At 42.3% G+C, this 18275-nt stretch overlaps 1 protein-coding gene across 1 annotated transcript in view; it reads left to right on the top strand.

Annotated features, from left to right (window-relative positions):
* SLC35F6 (solute carrier family 35 member F6) overlaps positions 1-18275 on the top strand; it is a 46339-nt gene extending 28064 nt beyond the window's left edge. Inside the window, exons 2-6 of the mRNA XM_089686074.1 lie at positions 2244-2316; positions 5673-5844; positions 6425-6637; positions 8943-9053; positions 14686-18275. Coding sequence (XP_089542200.1) covers positions 2244-2316; positions 5673-5844; positions 6425-6637; positions 8943-9053; positions 14686-15143 — 1027 coding nt within the window. The 3' untranslated portion in view covers positions 15144-18275. The remainder of the gene's footprint in view (positions 1-2243; positions 2317-5672; positions 5845-6424; positions 6638-8942; positions 9054-14685) is intronic.

The raw sequence follows: 18275 nt of genomic DNA, 5'->3' as shown, positions 1-18275 counted from the left end.
TCCACTCATTTAGGCTGGATATTAGAACCCAAATGAAAATTGCCTTAGATGTGGATATACTAGACTTCCCACTACATTATCTACAACATGTTCCCTCTATTCCCTGCAGCCAAACCTTTTAAATGCTGCAAGACATCTGATCCCAGTTTATTGGAAAAGAAATCTCAGGCTCCTGGTTGATCAGACTGGATTCAGATGGTGGTAAATATAATGGACATGGAGGAATGGATAGCCAAATTTAAAGAGAAATACACTATCTGGGCCACATGGATCCATTATAGTTCCCATTACTCAGGAACCTCTGCTGCATCCCCACGAGCACTTTTGACCCCTCCACCAAGCATTGAACACAGTACATCTTCTCAATAGAATCTGGTAACTCCTCATTTTTCTTGTCCTACTGCCTACTGTGCCTGGAATAGACGACTATATTAGTATAAAGCACCTCCTAACAAGCCTCTGGTGAACTTGGTTCTAGTCCCCTGGTTAAGGCACTTACACTCTACAGCACTCTACAGATGGCTCAAAGAACAGTCTAGGGGGGTCTTTTTGGGTTTTAATGGAACCCTGAACTTGGATGGGGATAAGGGCAGCAGGGGATACCCAAAAAAAAAACTAAAGAACTGAATATCTTGAGGACTCCTTAGCTTTCTGGCTGAATTGTGAAAAAGGAATCTCTATGCTGATGGTGCGAACTAGTACTCCTTCCAGAGTTTAAAAGCTACACACAGTCACTGACTTTCCAGCACTGAGGTCACTTACTCACAGGATCATTAGTTGTATCCTCCTGATATCCATCAGGCTCTTCCAAATGAGGAAGATGTAGATTCACATCACCATAGAACAGCAAGACTTTTCCCCACCAACCTCCTCCTGGCTCTCTCCAGTGAGCTTCTACAGAATATGAATAGGCCCCCAAGCTAATCCTAGCTGGAACCTTGGTGTCTTCCTGATGGCACCTTTTAGTGTTCTGCCCTAGAAGCAGAGCCCCTGCACAGGGGTCTCCTCCAGCAGGACTGGACCTAGGAACTCTGGCCCCTGCTGCTCAGGCCTCAGACTATTTATGGTCTCCCTTACCATACTGGGCACACCTTCCCAGAGATTGGCTGGAGTTCCATAAATATTTAGGCTGACCACTCTGTTCTTCCTCCAGCTATGAATCTAAAATCATCTAGAATACAGGGTGAAGCAATGAGAGCAGCAGTCTGTGAGAAACTGGGAAGCCCTGAATAATCAACCTTTGCTCCTCTAACTACAGATGAGTCAACTAAATGTACCTACCAGGCTACTCTGCACTAGGAGGGTGCTGCATTAGCATAAGGTTAACATGCTGGATTCAGGCCTGCGTCACAATCAAAATGTTAACTTTTTATTGTCTTTGTTTTGTCTTGTCAATTAATTAGTTATACAGCTAGGGAACTGGACATCTGGTGCACAGGTTACTGTTTCATTACTGGATTATGCACCAGTTTTTCCATGGAGAGTTCTCTTTTTAGTCTTCTGTCAAAGTATTTCAGAGGAACACCCTCTGAAAGCACTGGAACCCATAGCCACTGGGTGTACTTTTTCCTTAGAGTTACTTACAGTTGTATATCACGGTTGTCATATATGTAGTTTTTCTTTCCTTTTCTTCTTTAGTTCAATGCCTCTGTAAATTATTCCTTTCATGGGGCACGGCAACATATTGGGGGAGATTTAGTAAAATTGGAGTACTTAGAATCTGGTGCAGCTGTGCATGGTAGCCGATCAGCTTCTAACTTCAGCTTGTTCAATTAAGCTTTGACAATAAAACCTGGAAGCTAATTATGTTAACATATCTTATACTGAGCACTTTATATACAATATTCACGATACATGTATGTTGCTGTTGATAGCCTTTTATTTTATTGTACGAAAATCTAAATAAAGATGATATAAAAAAAAAGGTTGAACACAAAACATAAAACAATACTCCAAGGGTGATGTGACTTGGTCTTCTCCCAAAATGTTGAAAAAGCTGAGGATCTCAAATTTCTCAAGTTTGGGATCCTGAAATTTGCAAAAATCCTGCTGTGAGGCCTGGTGACAGTGACAGCAAACAACCAGCTTTCCTACAGATTCTGGAATTAGTAGCAGGGCTGCATGTAAGTGGTTCTAGTGTTTTAGTGCACAGGAATGTCCAACTGGGTAGGTTTGCCAAGAAAAGTGCATTTATGGATAACATGGAGAATATTCCTCTTACTGTACACATTTCTGCTTTGTAGGTGGGCAGACAACTTCAGTGCCAAAGGATGTAATGATGAAGCAACTCATCAGTTCCAGCATCCCTTCCTTCAGGTGAGTGACATTTCTGGATCCTTGTCTGTAATGGCTGAGAGCACCATGGGACAAATGTCTCCAAGTTTAAAAGGAATTTATAGGGTTTTTCCTTTTTCTTCCCTTGTTCTTTCCTTCTTTCCCTCCCTACATCTTTTTTTCCTTCTTCCCTCCTTCCCTTCCATTCTTCTTTTGTTCCACCTTCTTTTTAATTCCTTCCTTCCTTCTTTCCATCCTCCTGGCTCTTCTGTCCACCTTCTGTCCATTTTCCCTTCCTTCCTTCTGTCCCTTTCTTTGCTTCTTCCCTCCTTCCCTTCTTTCATTATGCCATCTTCTTCCTCCTTTCCTTTCTTTCATCTTCCTTTCCCTCATCTTCCTTCTCTTTCCTTCCCTTCCCCTCCCTTCCCTTTCCTTCCCTTCCCTTCCCTTCCCTTCCCCTCCCTTCCCTTTCCTTCCCTTCCCCTCCCTTCCCTTCATCCTTCCTTCCCTTCAGCCTCTTTCTTTTTTCCCTTCTATCCTTCCCTTCCCTTCAGCCCTTTTCTTTTTTCCTTTCCATCCTCCCCTTCTCTTCATCCTCTTTCTTTCTTCCCTTCCATCCTTCCTAGCTTCCTTCATCCTCATTCTTTCTTCCCTTCCATCCTTCCCTTCTCTTTATCCTCTTTCTTTCTTCCCTTCCATCCTTCCCTTCTCTTCATCCTCTTTCTTTCTTCCCTTCCATCCTTCCCCTCTCTTTATCCTCTTTCTTTCTTCCCTTCCATCCTCCCCTTCTCTTCATCCTCTTTCTTTCTTCTCTTCCATCCTTCCTAGCTTCCTTCATCCTCTTTCTTTCTTCCCTTCCATCCTTCCCTTCTCTTCATCCTCTTTCTTTCTTCCCTTCCATCCTTCCTAGCTTCCTTCATCCTCTTTCTTTCATCCCTTCCATCCTTCCCTTCTCTTCATCCTCTTTCTTTCTTCTCTTCCATCCTTCGTAGCTTCCTTCATCCTCTTTCTTTCTTCCCTTCAAATACACTATATGATAGTGTTGTCACTATCGAAGGTAGGTATGTAAATACACCAAAATAATAGTAAAAGTAGTAATAAAAGTGCATTTTATTATTTAACTGTTCGGACAAACAGATGTTTGGGTATATATGGTACACATTATTTGTCTTAAAGCGGAACTTCATTCTCTCAATCAACATTGACTATGTTTAATCCTTAATGCTGCTAGCATTAGTAAATAGATAGGAAGGTATGTCATATTTGGTAAAGTTGTTCCAGGGAATATCCGATTGCCTCTCGGGGGATCAGGAAGGATTTTTTTTCCCAGCAGGAGCAAATTGGATCATGCTTTGCTGGTTTTTTTGCCTTCCTCTGGATCAACTGTGGATGCAGGATTATAACCATTTTTATTTATTTTTTAATGGTTGAACTGGAAGCACTTTTGTCTTTTTTTTTAGCCAGACTAACTATGTAACTATATTTACTTGTTTTAAACTTTTTTTTTTACATTTCTGCAGTTACTTCCTGGTTTCCATGCCTAGGCAAATGATGCCATACATACCAGAATCTTCAGGGGTGGAGTGAAGGTTCTCAGCTCAGCCAATGCCTAAGCTAAAGGCAGATGTATTCCAGGAAGTAAATACTACATGAATCATCTGCCCTTACTCAAGATGGCCACAGCCAGAAATGCTAGAGGGTGTTTTTCAAAATGATTCTCAGCAACATTTAGCATGGAGACACGGATGGATGGGGGAGTTTGCTTTGAATATTAACAATATATGGATATAGGATTATAAATTTTTTTTTTCTATGGTTGAACTGGCTGGACTTTTGTCTTCTTTCAGCCAGATTAACTATATAACTATGAAACAATGAATATAAATAGCATTTTTCGTTTCTGTTGTTCAGAAGCAGTGCAGTTCCACTTTAAGATGTATAAATCTATTCGTTTTTCCATCTGTGCTAGTCACACAATGAGGTTTCCTTTTGTTTTTCTATGTGATGTTATCACTAGCACATTAAGTGAGATGGAATTTCAATGGTGACATAGGCAGCAATCAAACAAAAAAAAATTAAAAACATTTTTGCAGTTATATTTTAAGTCTATGGAGAGATGTGATGCAAGGAAACAGCCAACAAGGTGAATATTGGGGATTATAAAGTGCCTTTTGACACATTTTCTTTATATCCTAGATTGTAAACTCCAAGGATCAGGCCCTCCTATCCATCTTGTATTGAACTGTATTGTTGCTGTATTGTCTCCCTTTATATTGTAAAGCGCTGAGCATACTGTTGGTGCTATATAAATCCTGTATAATAATAATATCTCTCAGATTAATTTTTACACTTCAACATCCTCATTGGATTTGTTGCTTTAGGAAAAAACACACTAACGTGGACCTACTGTAAGTATACTAAAGTGGTATCATGAAGATGATAATAGGATGGAAAAATTAGGAAGGACCGGCAAAAATGCTGCTCAAAGCTCTCTTCAGCACCAGCCACATGTCTGAAGGCCTAGGCACTTGGTCATGTGATCTCTGATGGAGAAGATCAGAGTTCATACTGGCCGATCCTTCAGCAGAGATCATATAACCAGTTACTTAGGGCTTCATGCTTGTGAGCAAGGCAGAAGGGGTCTTAGAGCAGCATATTCTCCTGGAAAAGTAAGTATTTCTTCCATTTTGTTACCCTTTTTTGGACTTGATTGTTTGTCAACATTTCAGCATAGGTCCATTTTCATGTGGTTAAAGCAATGTGGTGATGTGCAACTTATACAGTAACCTGCGCAGCTAATCAGATTTCAGTTTGCTAAAATCAGTTTCATGAACTGTGATTTCTGATTGATAAAGGGTACTGCACCTTGCACATTACTGCTCCTTTTGAGCTCTTTCACACATGCATCTAAAACACAGCATTTACGTAGATGTGTACAGCATGTAGTTTTGTACATATCTAAAACATGGCACTGGGAATCAATAGAGCCATACACATATCTGCATCTACAAACAAAAATGTGCCGCGTTTAGCAGCATACAAAAAAGTAGGAGACAGTTGCTTCTGGAACTGTACACATCTGCAGATTTTATGTGTGTAAATGCAAGTAAACGCATATATGCTTACACATTTGAAGCCATTAGAAGAATTCTATGCGTCTGAACACAGGTACTTTGGATGTTTATTTTTGCAGAGTCTGTGCCAACAGGAACCTGCGCTCTACATGCAGAATGGCCACATATACAGTACATATGTGTAGAACACGTATGCCCATGTGAATGAAGCCTTATTGAAGCAACTGTTTTTATGCAGTGCTGGAATAGTTCATTGTAGATGGCAGGGAGTTCCCATGTAGTAGATAGCAGTCATGAACTGAACGGTCTTTCTTTGTATCTTAGGCGGTGGGCATGTTCTTAGGAGAGCTCTCTTGTCTGGCTGTCTTCTACATCCTGGTCTTCAAAGACAAGCGGTCTTCCCAGCCCACCTTGCCACCTTCTCAGCCCTTCAGTCCTTTCATCTTCCTTGGACCAGCCATCTGTGACATGGCTGGAACCAGCATCATGTATGTGGGTGAGTACACGGAGCCAAACAGAAGGTAACTGTACAGATATTATAAAGAAGAACTGGCATGACAAATGTATCCTCTTAATCAGGTGCGGACTGACAACTCATGGGGCCCCCGGGCAATAGGGGATCATGGGGCCCCTGTGTCCTTGCCCAAACTCAAAGAAGCCTATGAAAAAGGTACCAGGGGCATCTCGTGGGGCCCCCTACTGACCCCGGGCCCTCAGGCAGTGCCCGAGTTTCCAAATGGTCAGTCCGCCCCTGCTGTTAATGCAATTAGATACACCAGTTATATGATCATCTTAGGGTCTCTTAGGTTTAGTGTCATCACTGCTTGTAGTCACTACCTGGGGTACATGTGACAGGGTGACTACAAAAATTGGTGGACAGCTGTCACCTCATAAAAAGTGCATGAACAAGGGCCTACACAGCAGCATCAATGGGCATTATTTTTGTAAAAGTTTCAGATTTAACAAGATTAAAAGCGACTTCTGAAGTGACATTATGATATTAAAGCTTATATAGCCAGCGATTGGATTTAGATCTTCCTTAAAGCTTCTAAATGCTATTCTCATCATTCCATCAGCCTTAAACATGACCAGTGCGTCCAGTTTCCAGATGCTGCGAGGAGCTGTCATCATCTTCACAGGTCTTCTGTCCGTGGCATTCCTGGGGAGGAAGTTGGAGTGCAGTCAATGGGTGGGGATCCTGGTCACCATTGCTGGACTGGTCATTGTTGGCTTGACGGACTTACTAAGCGGTCACAGCAGTGGAAAGAGCCTCAATGATGTCATTACAGGTAAATGATTATTTGTTGTATGTCACTTTAAGGTCCAAAAGCAAAACATCCTTAATTAAAGGGGCACTACACCCCCTGCTCATGCATTCTTTATTAGCACAAACAAAAAGTCCAGTGCTACTACCCATTAAATGTTGTATCAATAGAGCTCACAGGTGCTTGATCCGCAGTTGCACATTTGAAAGTAATAGTCCATAATGATGATCTGCACAACCAATGTTACAGTTAGATGCCGCGTTTCAGCCTACACGGCCTTAATCATAACTGACTCCGTTATGATTAAGGCTGTGTAGACTGAAAAGCATCAATTGACTGTATTTGCGTATTGTACACTGTGGTCTTCTGAATAAAAGCAGGATTTTAGAGCGACATCAGTTGTGCAGATAATCTTTATGGACTAATGTTTATTTATAACTGCCTGTGGACTTTTACAGGATCCTTTACCTCAACCTCAAACACAGAAAATAAAGAAATGAGATATGATTGAGACAGCAATATTGAACGCTTTACTTCCCTGGCCTGTATGCTATATGCACTCCCAACCTTTGATGTACTTAATGGGAAATGTTCCCTATAAGCTCGTAATGAAATGATATGGCACATAACACCACCATAAATGACTGTATATGGTAGGGCAGTTATTAAAAGTGTTACTAATAGCCAGTAATTGTAGGTGGAAATGTTTTGGAGTCTTCAGTTTAGATATATTTCTGATTAGTTTCCAGAACTCAAATAATTAAAACAGATATTCAAAGATCATTCAAACAAAAAAATATTTGAGTTATAGGTGAAGCCAAATGGTGTGAGCCCCTAGGTTACTTATACTATATGTCTTTGATAGTCCAAAAGCGAGACTGATTGAGAGTTTGACTTTGACAATAGGATTTGGAGCATAACCCCTAAAATCTTGAGATGTAGCTAAGAAACCTTCTCACCAAGACTCTCGAAAAGTTTCACCGTCAAACCCTCCCAGAAATGCTAATATAGGTATTTACAAAACCAATGCTATAGTTACCAGCTCAGCATTTGCTGTATTGCTTTTCTCACTATTAGCTGCCACCTCTCTCCTATGCTTAGTATGCATGGTCCAGTACCAAAATAGCCAATGGCTATTCAAGCAACAATATGGTAGTAGCCCAAGTGGTGAGAACATAGGGGTTGGTCAAGCAGTCCTAGGTGAAACCAGAATAAGCAGTACAATGTCAGAACGTCAACTGCAGGACAGACCTACCTGAAACAAGGGTCAAAGTAGCTGGATGTAGATGGTGCCAGGGGAAGGATAGAAGCTTAGTCCAGGATCAATACCAGCAGGTCCGCAAAAATGTAATATAGTGAAGCTTACCAATCCTTCGATGCAGTGGCTGCATTCGTTTTCTGTTTCCAGCTTAGAACAGAAGTAGAGAAACTACCTGATGATCTTGCCAGAAATGCTGTGCCTTTGTCACTTCCAGTGGGATGAACTGGAAGAATAAAAAGTGGGGAAGATTTACTAAAACTGGCGCACTCAAACTCTGGTGCAGCTGTGCTTGTATCAGCTTCTAGCTCCAGCCTATTCAATTAAGCTTTGACGATAAAACCTGGAAGCTGATTGGTTTCTATGCAGAGCTGTACTAGTTTTTTCACTCTCTGGTTTTAATAAATAACCCCCAATGCCTTCTCTAAAATACTAATCTCCCCATTTCTCATGTAATGTCTGGGTGACATCCATGACTTCCTTCCACCACATCTAAGAACCGGTATGCTGTGATACATTACATTTTTGTTTTTGCGTTTAGATAACCTTTAAGGCTAGATAGATTCTCTGCAAGTACAAAATAAAAAGTACCTGCTGATTATATGGAGATGTAGCTTGTCCTTTTGGGATGCGTTCCTGCTGCTACAATAGGACCATAAATGGTTGCAAAAAGCAATTCAAGTACAGCAAAAGCATGTATTTGGTTGGCACCGCTACAATTCAACACAAAGCTTGTCTACACAAGCCCAAAGGATCAAACCCACAAGCCTAGAAAATAGGGTTTGCTCTTTAAAGGATCAGTACACTCATGTACAGTACAATTGTCCTTGTAGCAGTTCCAAAGTACAGGAACCAGCATAGGAGAGAAGTATAAAAAAACACAGGGATCACGGGCTGACCTACAACCAATCACGTGTCTAATGTCTTGTGGCTGTTGTACATCCGGCTGGATTAATGAAGGGAAGTTTCTATACTCTACCCTTGGTCTGTGTGTTTCATCCTCAAAACTGCAAAAGTTTAGACTTTTTTGTACTGCAAATTATATTTTCTATTGTTATTCTCTCCATCCAGGTGATTTGCTTATTGTCATGGCTCAGATTGTTGCTTCTATCCAGATGGTGCTAGAGGAAAAATTTGTCTACAAACATAACGTGCATCCCCTCCGAGCTGTGGGAACTGAGGGTAAGTAGTGCTCCACTAGCTGTGTGAACTGGAATAATGTTTACTACATTTTTTGGTATTTATCTATATTGTCTTTATAAGTTTTGTGCCCATTCAGGCCACAGCAGCACGTTTGCTTTAATCTCACCCCTCATCCTCACATTATTCACTGCCCTGCCACTATGTTTAGCATTGAGAGCAGAAGGAAATACAGGTACTTCTAGATACTGTTCTGATATAAATATTGATTTATATCAGCGGTTCTCAACCTGTAGGTCGCGACCCCTTTGGGGGTCAAACAACCCTTTCACAGGGGTCTCCAAAGACCATCGGAAAACACATATTTCCGATGGTTAGGAACCGAGACACCGCTCCTCTATCAGTCTCCAGGCGGGTCCTCCCACATGCAGATACGTCCACATTTCCCTGGACGCGATGTGTGCGCGGGATGACATGCCGCCCCTGTCATCTGGCCACATCCCCGGGATCACTCAACAGCTCCGTCTCCTCGCCAGTGATTGGCCGCTGGAACTGTAGCTCAGGAGAGGCACACAGGCGGCCAATCACCGGCGAGGAGGAGGAGCCGAGCAGCAGCGCGAAGATCAAAGAAGATCGAGCAAGGGAGCGGCCGGAGAAGGAAGACAGCTGACAGGTAAGTGTCTGTAGCGTGCAGATGGTGCTGCTGCAGCCAGGTATGCTGGCTGTAGATGGGAGAAGGAGGGAGCAAGCCCAGGCTGGAGCAGGAGTCAGCAAGGTAAGTATCATTGGTGTCAGTAAGAGGAATAGTGCCCCATCATTGGTGTCACTAATACAAATGATGGGGCACTATTCCTCCCACTGACACCAATGATGGGGCACTATTTCCTCCCCCCCCCACTGACACCAACGATGGGGAACTATTCCTCCCCCCACTGACACCAACGATGGGGCATTATTCCTCCCCCCACTGACACCAACGATGGGGCACTATTCCTCCCCCCACTGACACCAATGATGGGGCACAATTCCCCCCCACACTAGTATCAATGATGGGGCAGTATTCCCCCCTCCACTGACACCAATGATGGGGCACTATTCCTCCCACACTGACACCAATGATGGGGCACTATTCCTCCCACTGACACCAACAATGTGGCACTATTCCTCCCACTGATGCCAACGATGGGACACTATTCCTCCCACTGACATCAGTGATGTGGCACTACTCCTCTCACTGACACCAATGATGTGGCACTATTCCTCCCACTGATACCAATGATGGGACACTATTCCTCCCACTGATACCAATGATGGGACACTATTCCTCCCACTGACACCAACAATGGGGCACTATTCCTCCCACTGACATCAGTGATGTGGCACTACTCCTCTCACTGACACCAATGATGTGGCACTACTCCTCCCACTGCAAAATTACAGTTATGAATTAGCAACGAAAATAACATGAGGAACTGTATTAAAGGGTCGCAGCATTAGGAAGGTTGAGAACCACTGATTTATACAAAAGACATACCTCCTGGAATTCAATCTGTGCACACATTATGTAAAAGTACTGGGTAGAAAAGAATCAACGATAATTTATTGCAGCTTGCCATTGCAAATAATGTTTGTTTTTTCTTGGGGGAAGGGGGGTCGGCAGAGGAACATACTAAATACACAAAACATCAAATACCAAAAAGACTACGGACAAGCGTGTGACCCGCTACATGTAACAGCCTCGGTCCTACGACAGCACATGAATCAGATCAGCCGCATCCACTGGTAAACATACAGTCTTCAGCTACAGTCCCTGCATCCTGGCAATGTCCATCTGATGCATTTTACCCGCATCTTGGCCCCTCTAATGTAGAGGACCTCTACGACTAAGCCCAATCTGGGATACATGCATTTGAGGGGCCAAGATGAAGGGACTGTAGCTGAAACCTGTATGTTTACCAGCAGACATGGTTGATCTGGGCTTATTACAGTGGATGAGTGAGACGTGCTCCTGGAGGAGCCAACACACAGAGAAGGAGAAAAGCCAAGAAGATGATATGCTGGATGCTTTTAAGCCGGCTTATTTTTACAGCACTGGTCCTATATCAGCTAATTCAAGACATGCCTCTGGTGACAACTGTTGCATTTACTACTTTTCTAATTTCAGCACTCAACTGAACTTCAGATGGCTATTGTCAGGGGTGTATTTACCACAAGGCAAAAAAGGCATTTGCCTAGGGCGGCATTTTTCAGGGGGGCAGCGGCACCTTTCAGGGGGTCAGCAGCATTTTTCAGGGGGGCAGCGAAGGGATGGAAGAAGGGACACATGCAGCATGGGGACCAGGTGGGATCTGAAAGAGGCTGTGGGCTGCTTGATGGTGTATGCAGAGCCTGACTCTTGTTTCCGGGGATGTCCGGAGCTGTGAAGGTGAGTGTGTTCTCTCTCACAGGGTCAAGAGGAAGGGGGGCATTGCCAGTGTATGGGGGTCGGTGGCAGTGGAAGGCTCTCTCGGGTGGTGGTGGGGGGCTGGGGTGTTGTTGGTCAGTGTCAGGCTTCCTTTCGTGGGGGAGGGGGATGCTTCTCAGTATCAGGGTCTCTCCATGGGGGGAGCCAATTTTTGTGTTGCCTAGGGCAGCACGACACCTAAATACAACACTGGCTATTGTCATAGCTGCACAGCTGATCACATGTGTAGCACCAAGGCAGCTGCAGATCAAACAGAGGTTAAGATGGTACCTTCCTCTGCTGTAAGAGAACAGAAGTAATTAATTCCACTTTAAAGTGAAAAATGGTGGTCACTGTGGGTAACGTTAGCCTTTGTAATTTCCATGCACTGGCTGGGCTTCTGATAGGTTTACTTTAGATATACCAGACTTGTTGTCTCCAGGAGCCTTCAAGAGGAGGACCAACCAATGGCAACAATGAGTCTATTAAACTCTTCGGGTTAGTGGTGCGAGGGCCATTTTGTCTTGCCATGTAGAGGCCTTGTTAGATTCTACAGTCCCTTAGACATTCCGAGTTATACACAGGACTGCTAGAAGCAAAACTGTATGCCAAATGTAATCATCACATCAAATATAAAAAAAACAATGGAGTAGGGAGTAGAAATGTAATCTAATCAGTCCGTTATTGCTCTTTCATTGTCCAGTCACAGTATGGAGATGGGGAGGTGACCACGCCTTAACTGTAGCAGAGAACAGTCAGATTGGCTCTTGAAGTCTTAGGATTGGATAGACAAAATGACAAATCTTTAGGCAGGTATAAGAGCTCCTAGAAGAGTACCAATCATTGGCAAACCTGGAAAACTGCAGAGATTAGTGGCAAAAGAGCCCGTGTATGGATAAGCTTTTCAGCTACAGTGTATGATAGCGTAGGACGCAGCAGAGCAAAGTTGTTCAGACAACATTTTGTACATGTGGATCAAAATTTAAATTAGCATCAAATATTGCCCCTAGACTTTTCAATTTAGACTGAAGCTCAAGTACAGTGCCATTTATAGACAGGCTACCAGGACCAGCCTTACATAATAGATGGAGGGTGCCAATAAGCATGACTTTAGTCTTTTCACAGTTTAATTGAAGGAAGTTGTGGGCCATACAAGTGTTTACAGTATATCACAAATACACTTAGAAAGGAGAGGAGCGGCCAAAGTAGAATCCAGTTTAGTGTGGATGTGTACCTGAGTGTCGTCAGCACAGAAGTAGTAATAATACTACTACTAATAATAATAACAATTAATAAACTTTAGTTTATATAGCACCTTTAAAGGTAGCTTCTCAAAGTGCTTTACAAAGAAAACACAGGATAAAACAAAGGAAAAAAAGGGACCATTAGGTGAAAGCAAGTCTAAAGGAAAAAGTTTTTAGATCTGATTTAAAAGATAAGTTCACCTTTTCAGCAAAAATAATAAATGCACATTTTTGAAGGTAAAAAATGTGCATTTATTATTTTTGTCTAAAGGAGCCTGGAAACCATTGCACCAGCAATCAGTAGATCACTGGTGCCATGCAGGTCTCCTGCAGACCTGTCAGAATATCTGCTTGCCTTACAAGATGTACGAGCAAGCATATATACTAACAGGAAGAATCAATGAACTACCACAGCTTTCCACAGAGTCAATGTAGTTCATTGAGGACTACAAGTCGACAGTCGCTAAGGCTGTCGGGACATGTAATTGCTCATTCACAGAATGCTGTGAATGAGTGATGCTGCCGGGCGGGCGGAGCCCTGCATGGCCACATTTGTTCAAATTTTACAGCTAGCAGGGGGGAAGAAGATCTCGTTAGCTTTCAAAGTGGAGATCGGGGGCCGATCAGATCGTGAAATGTTACACCCTGATCATGGGTGTAACATGTAACTTGTTACAACAGGTGAACTTGTCCTTTAAATGAGTTTAGAGAAGATGACTCTGATGACTAATTAATAAATTAATTCCAGAGTTTTGGAGCATTGCAGGAGAAGGCTCTGTCTCCCATCGAGTGTAGGTGAGTAGGGGACACACACAGAAGACCAGAATTTGAGGAGTGGAGGTTATGAGAGGGGCAGTAGGTTGATAAGAGTTCAGACAGATAATGGAATGCCAAACCATGAAGAGCATTATAGGTGAGCAAGAGGATCTTAAAGGTCTATGCGAAACCTGATGGGTAGCCAGTGCAAGGACTCCAGGATAGGGGTAATATGGTTATTGTAACAGACCTAGTGAGGATTCTGGCTGCAGAAGTTTGTAAATATTGTAATCAATTAATAGTGGATTTAGGTACACCAGTGAGTAGAACATTGCAATAGTCAAGTCAGGAGAACACAAATGCATGGATCAGCTTTTCAGCTGCAGTGTATGATAGCATAGGATGCAGCCGAGCAATGTTTCTCAAATGGAAAAAATGTTCTGCCAACATTTTGTACATGGGGATCAAATGTTAATATAGCATCAAATATCACCCCTAGATTTTTTAATTTAAACTAAAGCTCAAGTACAGTGTCGTCAATGGATAGACTACCAGGACTGGCTTTACACAATTTATGGGGGGTACCAATAAACATGACTTCAGTCTTGTCACCATTTAATTGAAGGATATTATGGGCCATCCAAGTTTTTATATCACAAATACAGTGAGATAGGAGAGAAGCAGCCAAAGTAGAGTCCGGTTTAGTGTTGATGTATATCTGTGTCGCCAGCATAGAAGTCATTATTGAGCCCATGTGATCTAAGCAATTGGCCAAGTGGAAATAATTAAGTGCTAAAAAGTAAGGGACTCATGGTTGAGCCCTGGGGAGCACTGAGCTTGAGTGGCCCAACTTCAAACTGGAATCCACTGACAGAAACAAAGTGACAGCGATCAGTAAGATATGACTTGTAAAGTCAATTCTGAGACTCCAAAAATGGTTTTAAGGTGAGGGAGTAAAAGATTGTGCTCTACAGTATCAAAGGAAGAACTGAGATCCAGTGGAATAAGAATAGTTAGCCAGAATTGGAAGCTAACAGAAGGTCATTAGTGACTTTGACCAAGGCAGTTTCTGTGCTGCACAGTTGATGAAAACCAGATTGGAGGGGTTCAAGTAGATTATTTAAAGTCTTGTGGAGTACTTAGCTCTTTGATTGAAGTTCAACTTTAACATGATCTCTTGCTGAAAGCACATTATGGTTTTCCTTCATTAATATGAATATTTTCTGTTTAGGTCTCTTTGGGTTTATCATTCTGACCATCCTGTTGATCCCCTTCTACTACATTCCTGCCGGTGGCTTCAGTAGCAGTGAACGCGGAGTTCTAGAAGACTCAATAGATGCCTTCTGCCAGATGGGTCGACAGCCTCTAATCATCCTGGCCTTGTTGGGTAATATCATCAGCATCGCCTTCTTCAACTTTGCTGGCATCAGTGTGACCAAGGAGATCAGTGCCACCACCCGCATGGTGATAGACAGCCTGAGGACTGTGGTCATCTGGGTCGTCAGCTTAGCTGTGGGTTGGGAGCAGTTCCATCCACTGCAGATTCTAGGCTTTATTGTCCTCTTGCTGGGAACTTGCCTTTACAATGGACTCCACAAGCCACTCATGTGTGCGCGATGCAAGGAGCAAAGCGAGGAGACACAAGGCCTTCTGAACGGAGAACGGACAGTGATCAACGGCGACTGTTAATGTTGCACTTCAAGGGTCAACCCAGATCCCTGGCACTAGATTTTAATTTTTTTGCAGCCAAACCTCTTCCTGAGGACTGTTCCAATTTTGTTTAAAAAGGGTGGACACAAAAGGACTCCAGATTTAAAAAAGGACTGTCTTAAAAGGGTTTTTTAAGCATGCAGGTACACACCTGTAAAGAAATTTGACTAATTAAGGATACCTGCTTGAAAACAAGTGCCTGCTATTTATAAATTTAACACTTTATTACTCTTCTTGGGGGGTAAAACTTTTCCATAGTTTAATAATTATAAGGAAAAATAAGGATGAAAAGGGTTCAATGTTCAGAAGCTGGGTTAAGGCTGTCATCACACTTTAGCAATCATGTTTTGTACAACACGTGGTCTATGAGCATTGTGGTACATCTCCATTTAATTTTAATGACACCACATCGCACATGCGTAGGCAAAACAACCTGCTCCTCAGCACAAGGCCAATGGACATGTGCTGATCACTCACTGAAAATGAATCGGTGTACTAAACACAATGCAGATCAGTGCACCAACACAAGGGCAAAGGCTTGTGAACAAGTGAAAATGGTATTATTAGTGGCAACCAGCATGGAGTTATCAAGGACTAATCTTGTCAGAACAATCTATCACTGTTCTATGAGGACGTGAGCTGTAATGTCGATAGTGAAAGACCTATGCATATAGTGTATCTAGATTTCATTAAGGCATTTGATACAGTCCCCCATAAACGCTTTATTTACAAATTAAGATCTGTTTGCATTTAAGAAATTGTATGAACGTGGATTGCAGTAGCACATCCAAAGAGTGTTGTCTGCAGTTATGAGTGGGGTACCCCAGAGCTCTGCCTTGACACCTACTCTGTTTAACTTGTCCATAAATGATATAGAGGTTGGTATAAAAAATTCAGTCTCATTGATTGCTGATGATACCAAGCTTTGCAGGGCAACAATTTAACAACAGGATATAGCAACTTAAGAAGACCTTGTTAAAATAGAATGGTGGGTAGCTTCATGGCAGATGAGGTGTAATGCTGAAAAATGTAAAGTAATGCACTTGGGGGTTAAAATTATGAAGATAAGTTACTTGCTAGTAGAAGAACTTTGGGGGGAATCCAGGATTGAGAAGGATCTGAGAGTTATTGTTGTCCATGCCACACATTGTCTTGTAGACCTGCAATGCCAAGCTGCAGCAAGCAAGGCTAGCAGACTATTATTGCACATTAAAAAGGGTATATGTGAAAGAGAGAAATGTATAATTCTATCCCTTTACAAAGCTCTTTTATAGAAGGAGGTCAACAATGGTAATTCCCATATTTCTCTCAGTACAGGTTTACTGTATTACAGAATTGTGGACACAGACTGGCCATGAGTGGGTGATCGGGAATGTTGGCACAAATAAAATTGCATGATGTGTATTTGGTATATTCAGTGGATCAGCAATGCCACTGACTTTATTAGTTTTGAAATCCTCACTGTTCTTGCTCTAGTTAGTCTGCTGCATCAGTATACATGTTTCATGTGCTCCTCAGAGAAAATGAAACAGGGGCAGTCAAAGTGTGCTCAGTGTGCATTCTACAGCAGGGTGTGTCAATGACAATAACATTCAGTGTGCCAATGGTGCTCAATGTGTTGAAAATGCAATAAAGGCTAGGTTCACATCTGTGCAGGTGGTGCTGCTGTGGATCCGCATGAGCATGCAGCCGCACCACCCGCACAGAGGAATGCGGACCCGCGGGCAGGTGCCATTATTTCTAATGGCACGCTTCTCGCACTGGAAAACGCAGCTGTACTGGAAATCGAGGTTCCCATGCAGGCTGCGTTTTCAGAAGAAGTGCAGGGACGTCTTTCCTGTGTGTCACGGGGCACGGGAGTCCATTCAAATGAATAGGCTCTCATGCCCGCGTAAAACGCAGCCCACACGGCCATATATATGTGAACCTAGGGTAATTGGTGGCACAGAAGCTGTATCACTTCCTCAAGACTGTACAGCAGAGACTACTCAATTGATTGGTGGCATTGAACATATGTCCCAGAGCCAGGGGAGGATTTTAATGAGTACAGGAGTAAGTTTTTTGACACCTTCCCCTACATATTGATACTATATATTCACCTACATATTGATACAGCTTACTTGCAGGGTAGTGAAAGGAAGGTATGCACTACTGGGAAAGGGCATATTGTGAACATGATGATTATTAAATAATGATATGAAAAAAATTATTTAAAAAAAAAAGCAGATCCACTTTAAGCACATTTTCCATGTTCATAGATAGCATTAGATATGTCATAATTGTTTTTATATATTGCTTACAATCCCACTGCTTTGAGGCTACTTTCACACTGAGGAGTTTTTGAAGTGCTTTTGAGTTAAAAAATGCGCCTGAAAAGCTCAAGAACAATTCTTCCCTCTGTATGTCAATGTATGCCTATGTATGTCTTCACACTGGGGCGTTGTGCCTCCTTTGCAGTGTAAAAACTCCTACCCCAATGGAAATCGCCTCAAAGATGGCTCAAAGAAGCATTTTTACTGCAGTTTTTATGTCATGTGTCCTTTAAAATACGCTCAGAAAGCACGGCAAAAATGCATATGCGTTTTTGCCATGTTCTTGTGGCTGATCAGTGGGAAAGTAGCCTTACAGAAGCTGTGCATGTAGAGCACATTGCATGTCATGCTCAGATCTCCGAACAGTACACTATACTATTATTCAAGTTAAAACTGTAAATTAGATTATATGAATATGCTTCATAATTAAATGAAGTGTCCAAAAAATGAATTTGCTGCCTTGTAGCAGTCACATCCTTTCCATCATTTATTGCTCCAGGCCCGAACCAGAACCACATTGGGATGCAGCTGATTCGTTGCTGGATGGAAATAGTAACAGTAATTCTGATAAATAAGTCCTAGTGTTGTTTATATATAATGAATTAGCTTTAAAACAAATTATATATAGGTTTATATTATACATGAGAATTGAACAATGACTGTCTGGACTGACTTAGATGTTAAAATACAGATATTACACTATGTGGGTGGAAAGTTGTATGGAAAAGCTCTATAGTAATATCAACACTGTAACTTTCGGAATGTTTGCCTATTTGCAGAATAAAATGGCTGGACCACA

This window comes from Staurois parvus, unplaced genomic scaffold (assembly GCF_062004578.1).
Source record: "Staurois parvus isolate SC_StPar_1 unplaced genomic scaffold, SC_StPar_1.0 ptg000390l, whole genome shotgun sequence".
NCBI classification, from domain to species: domain Eukaryota; kingdom Metazoa; phylum Chordata; class Amphibia; order Anura; family Ranidae; genus Staurois; species Staurois parvus.
Note: the sequence above shows the minus strand (reverse complement) of the source record. Positions and strands in the feature narration are given on the sequence as shown.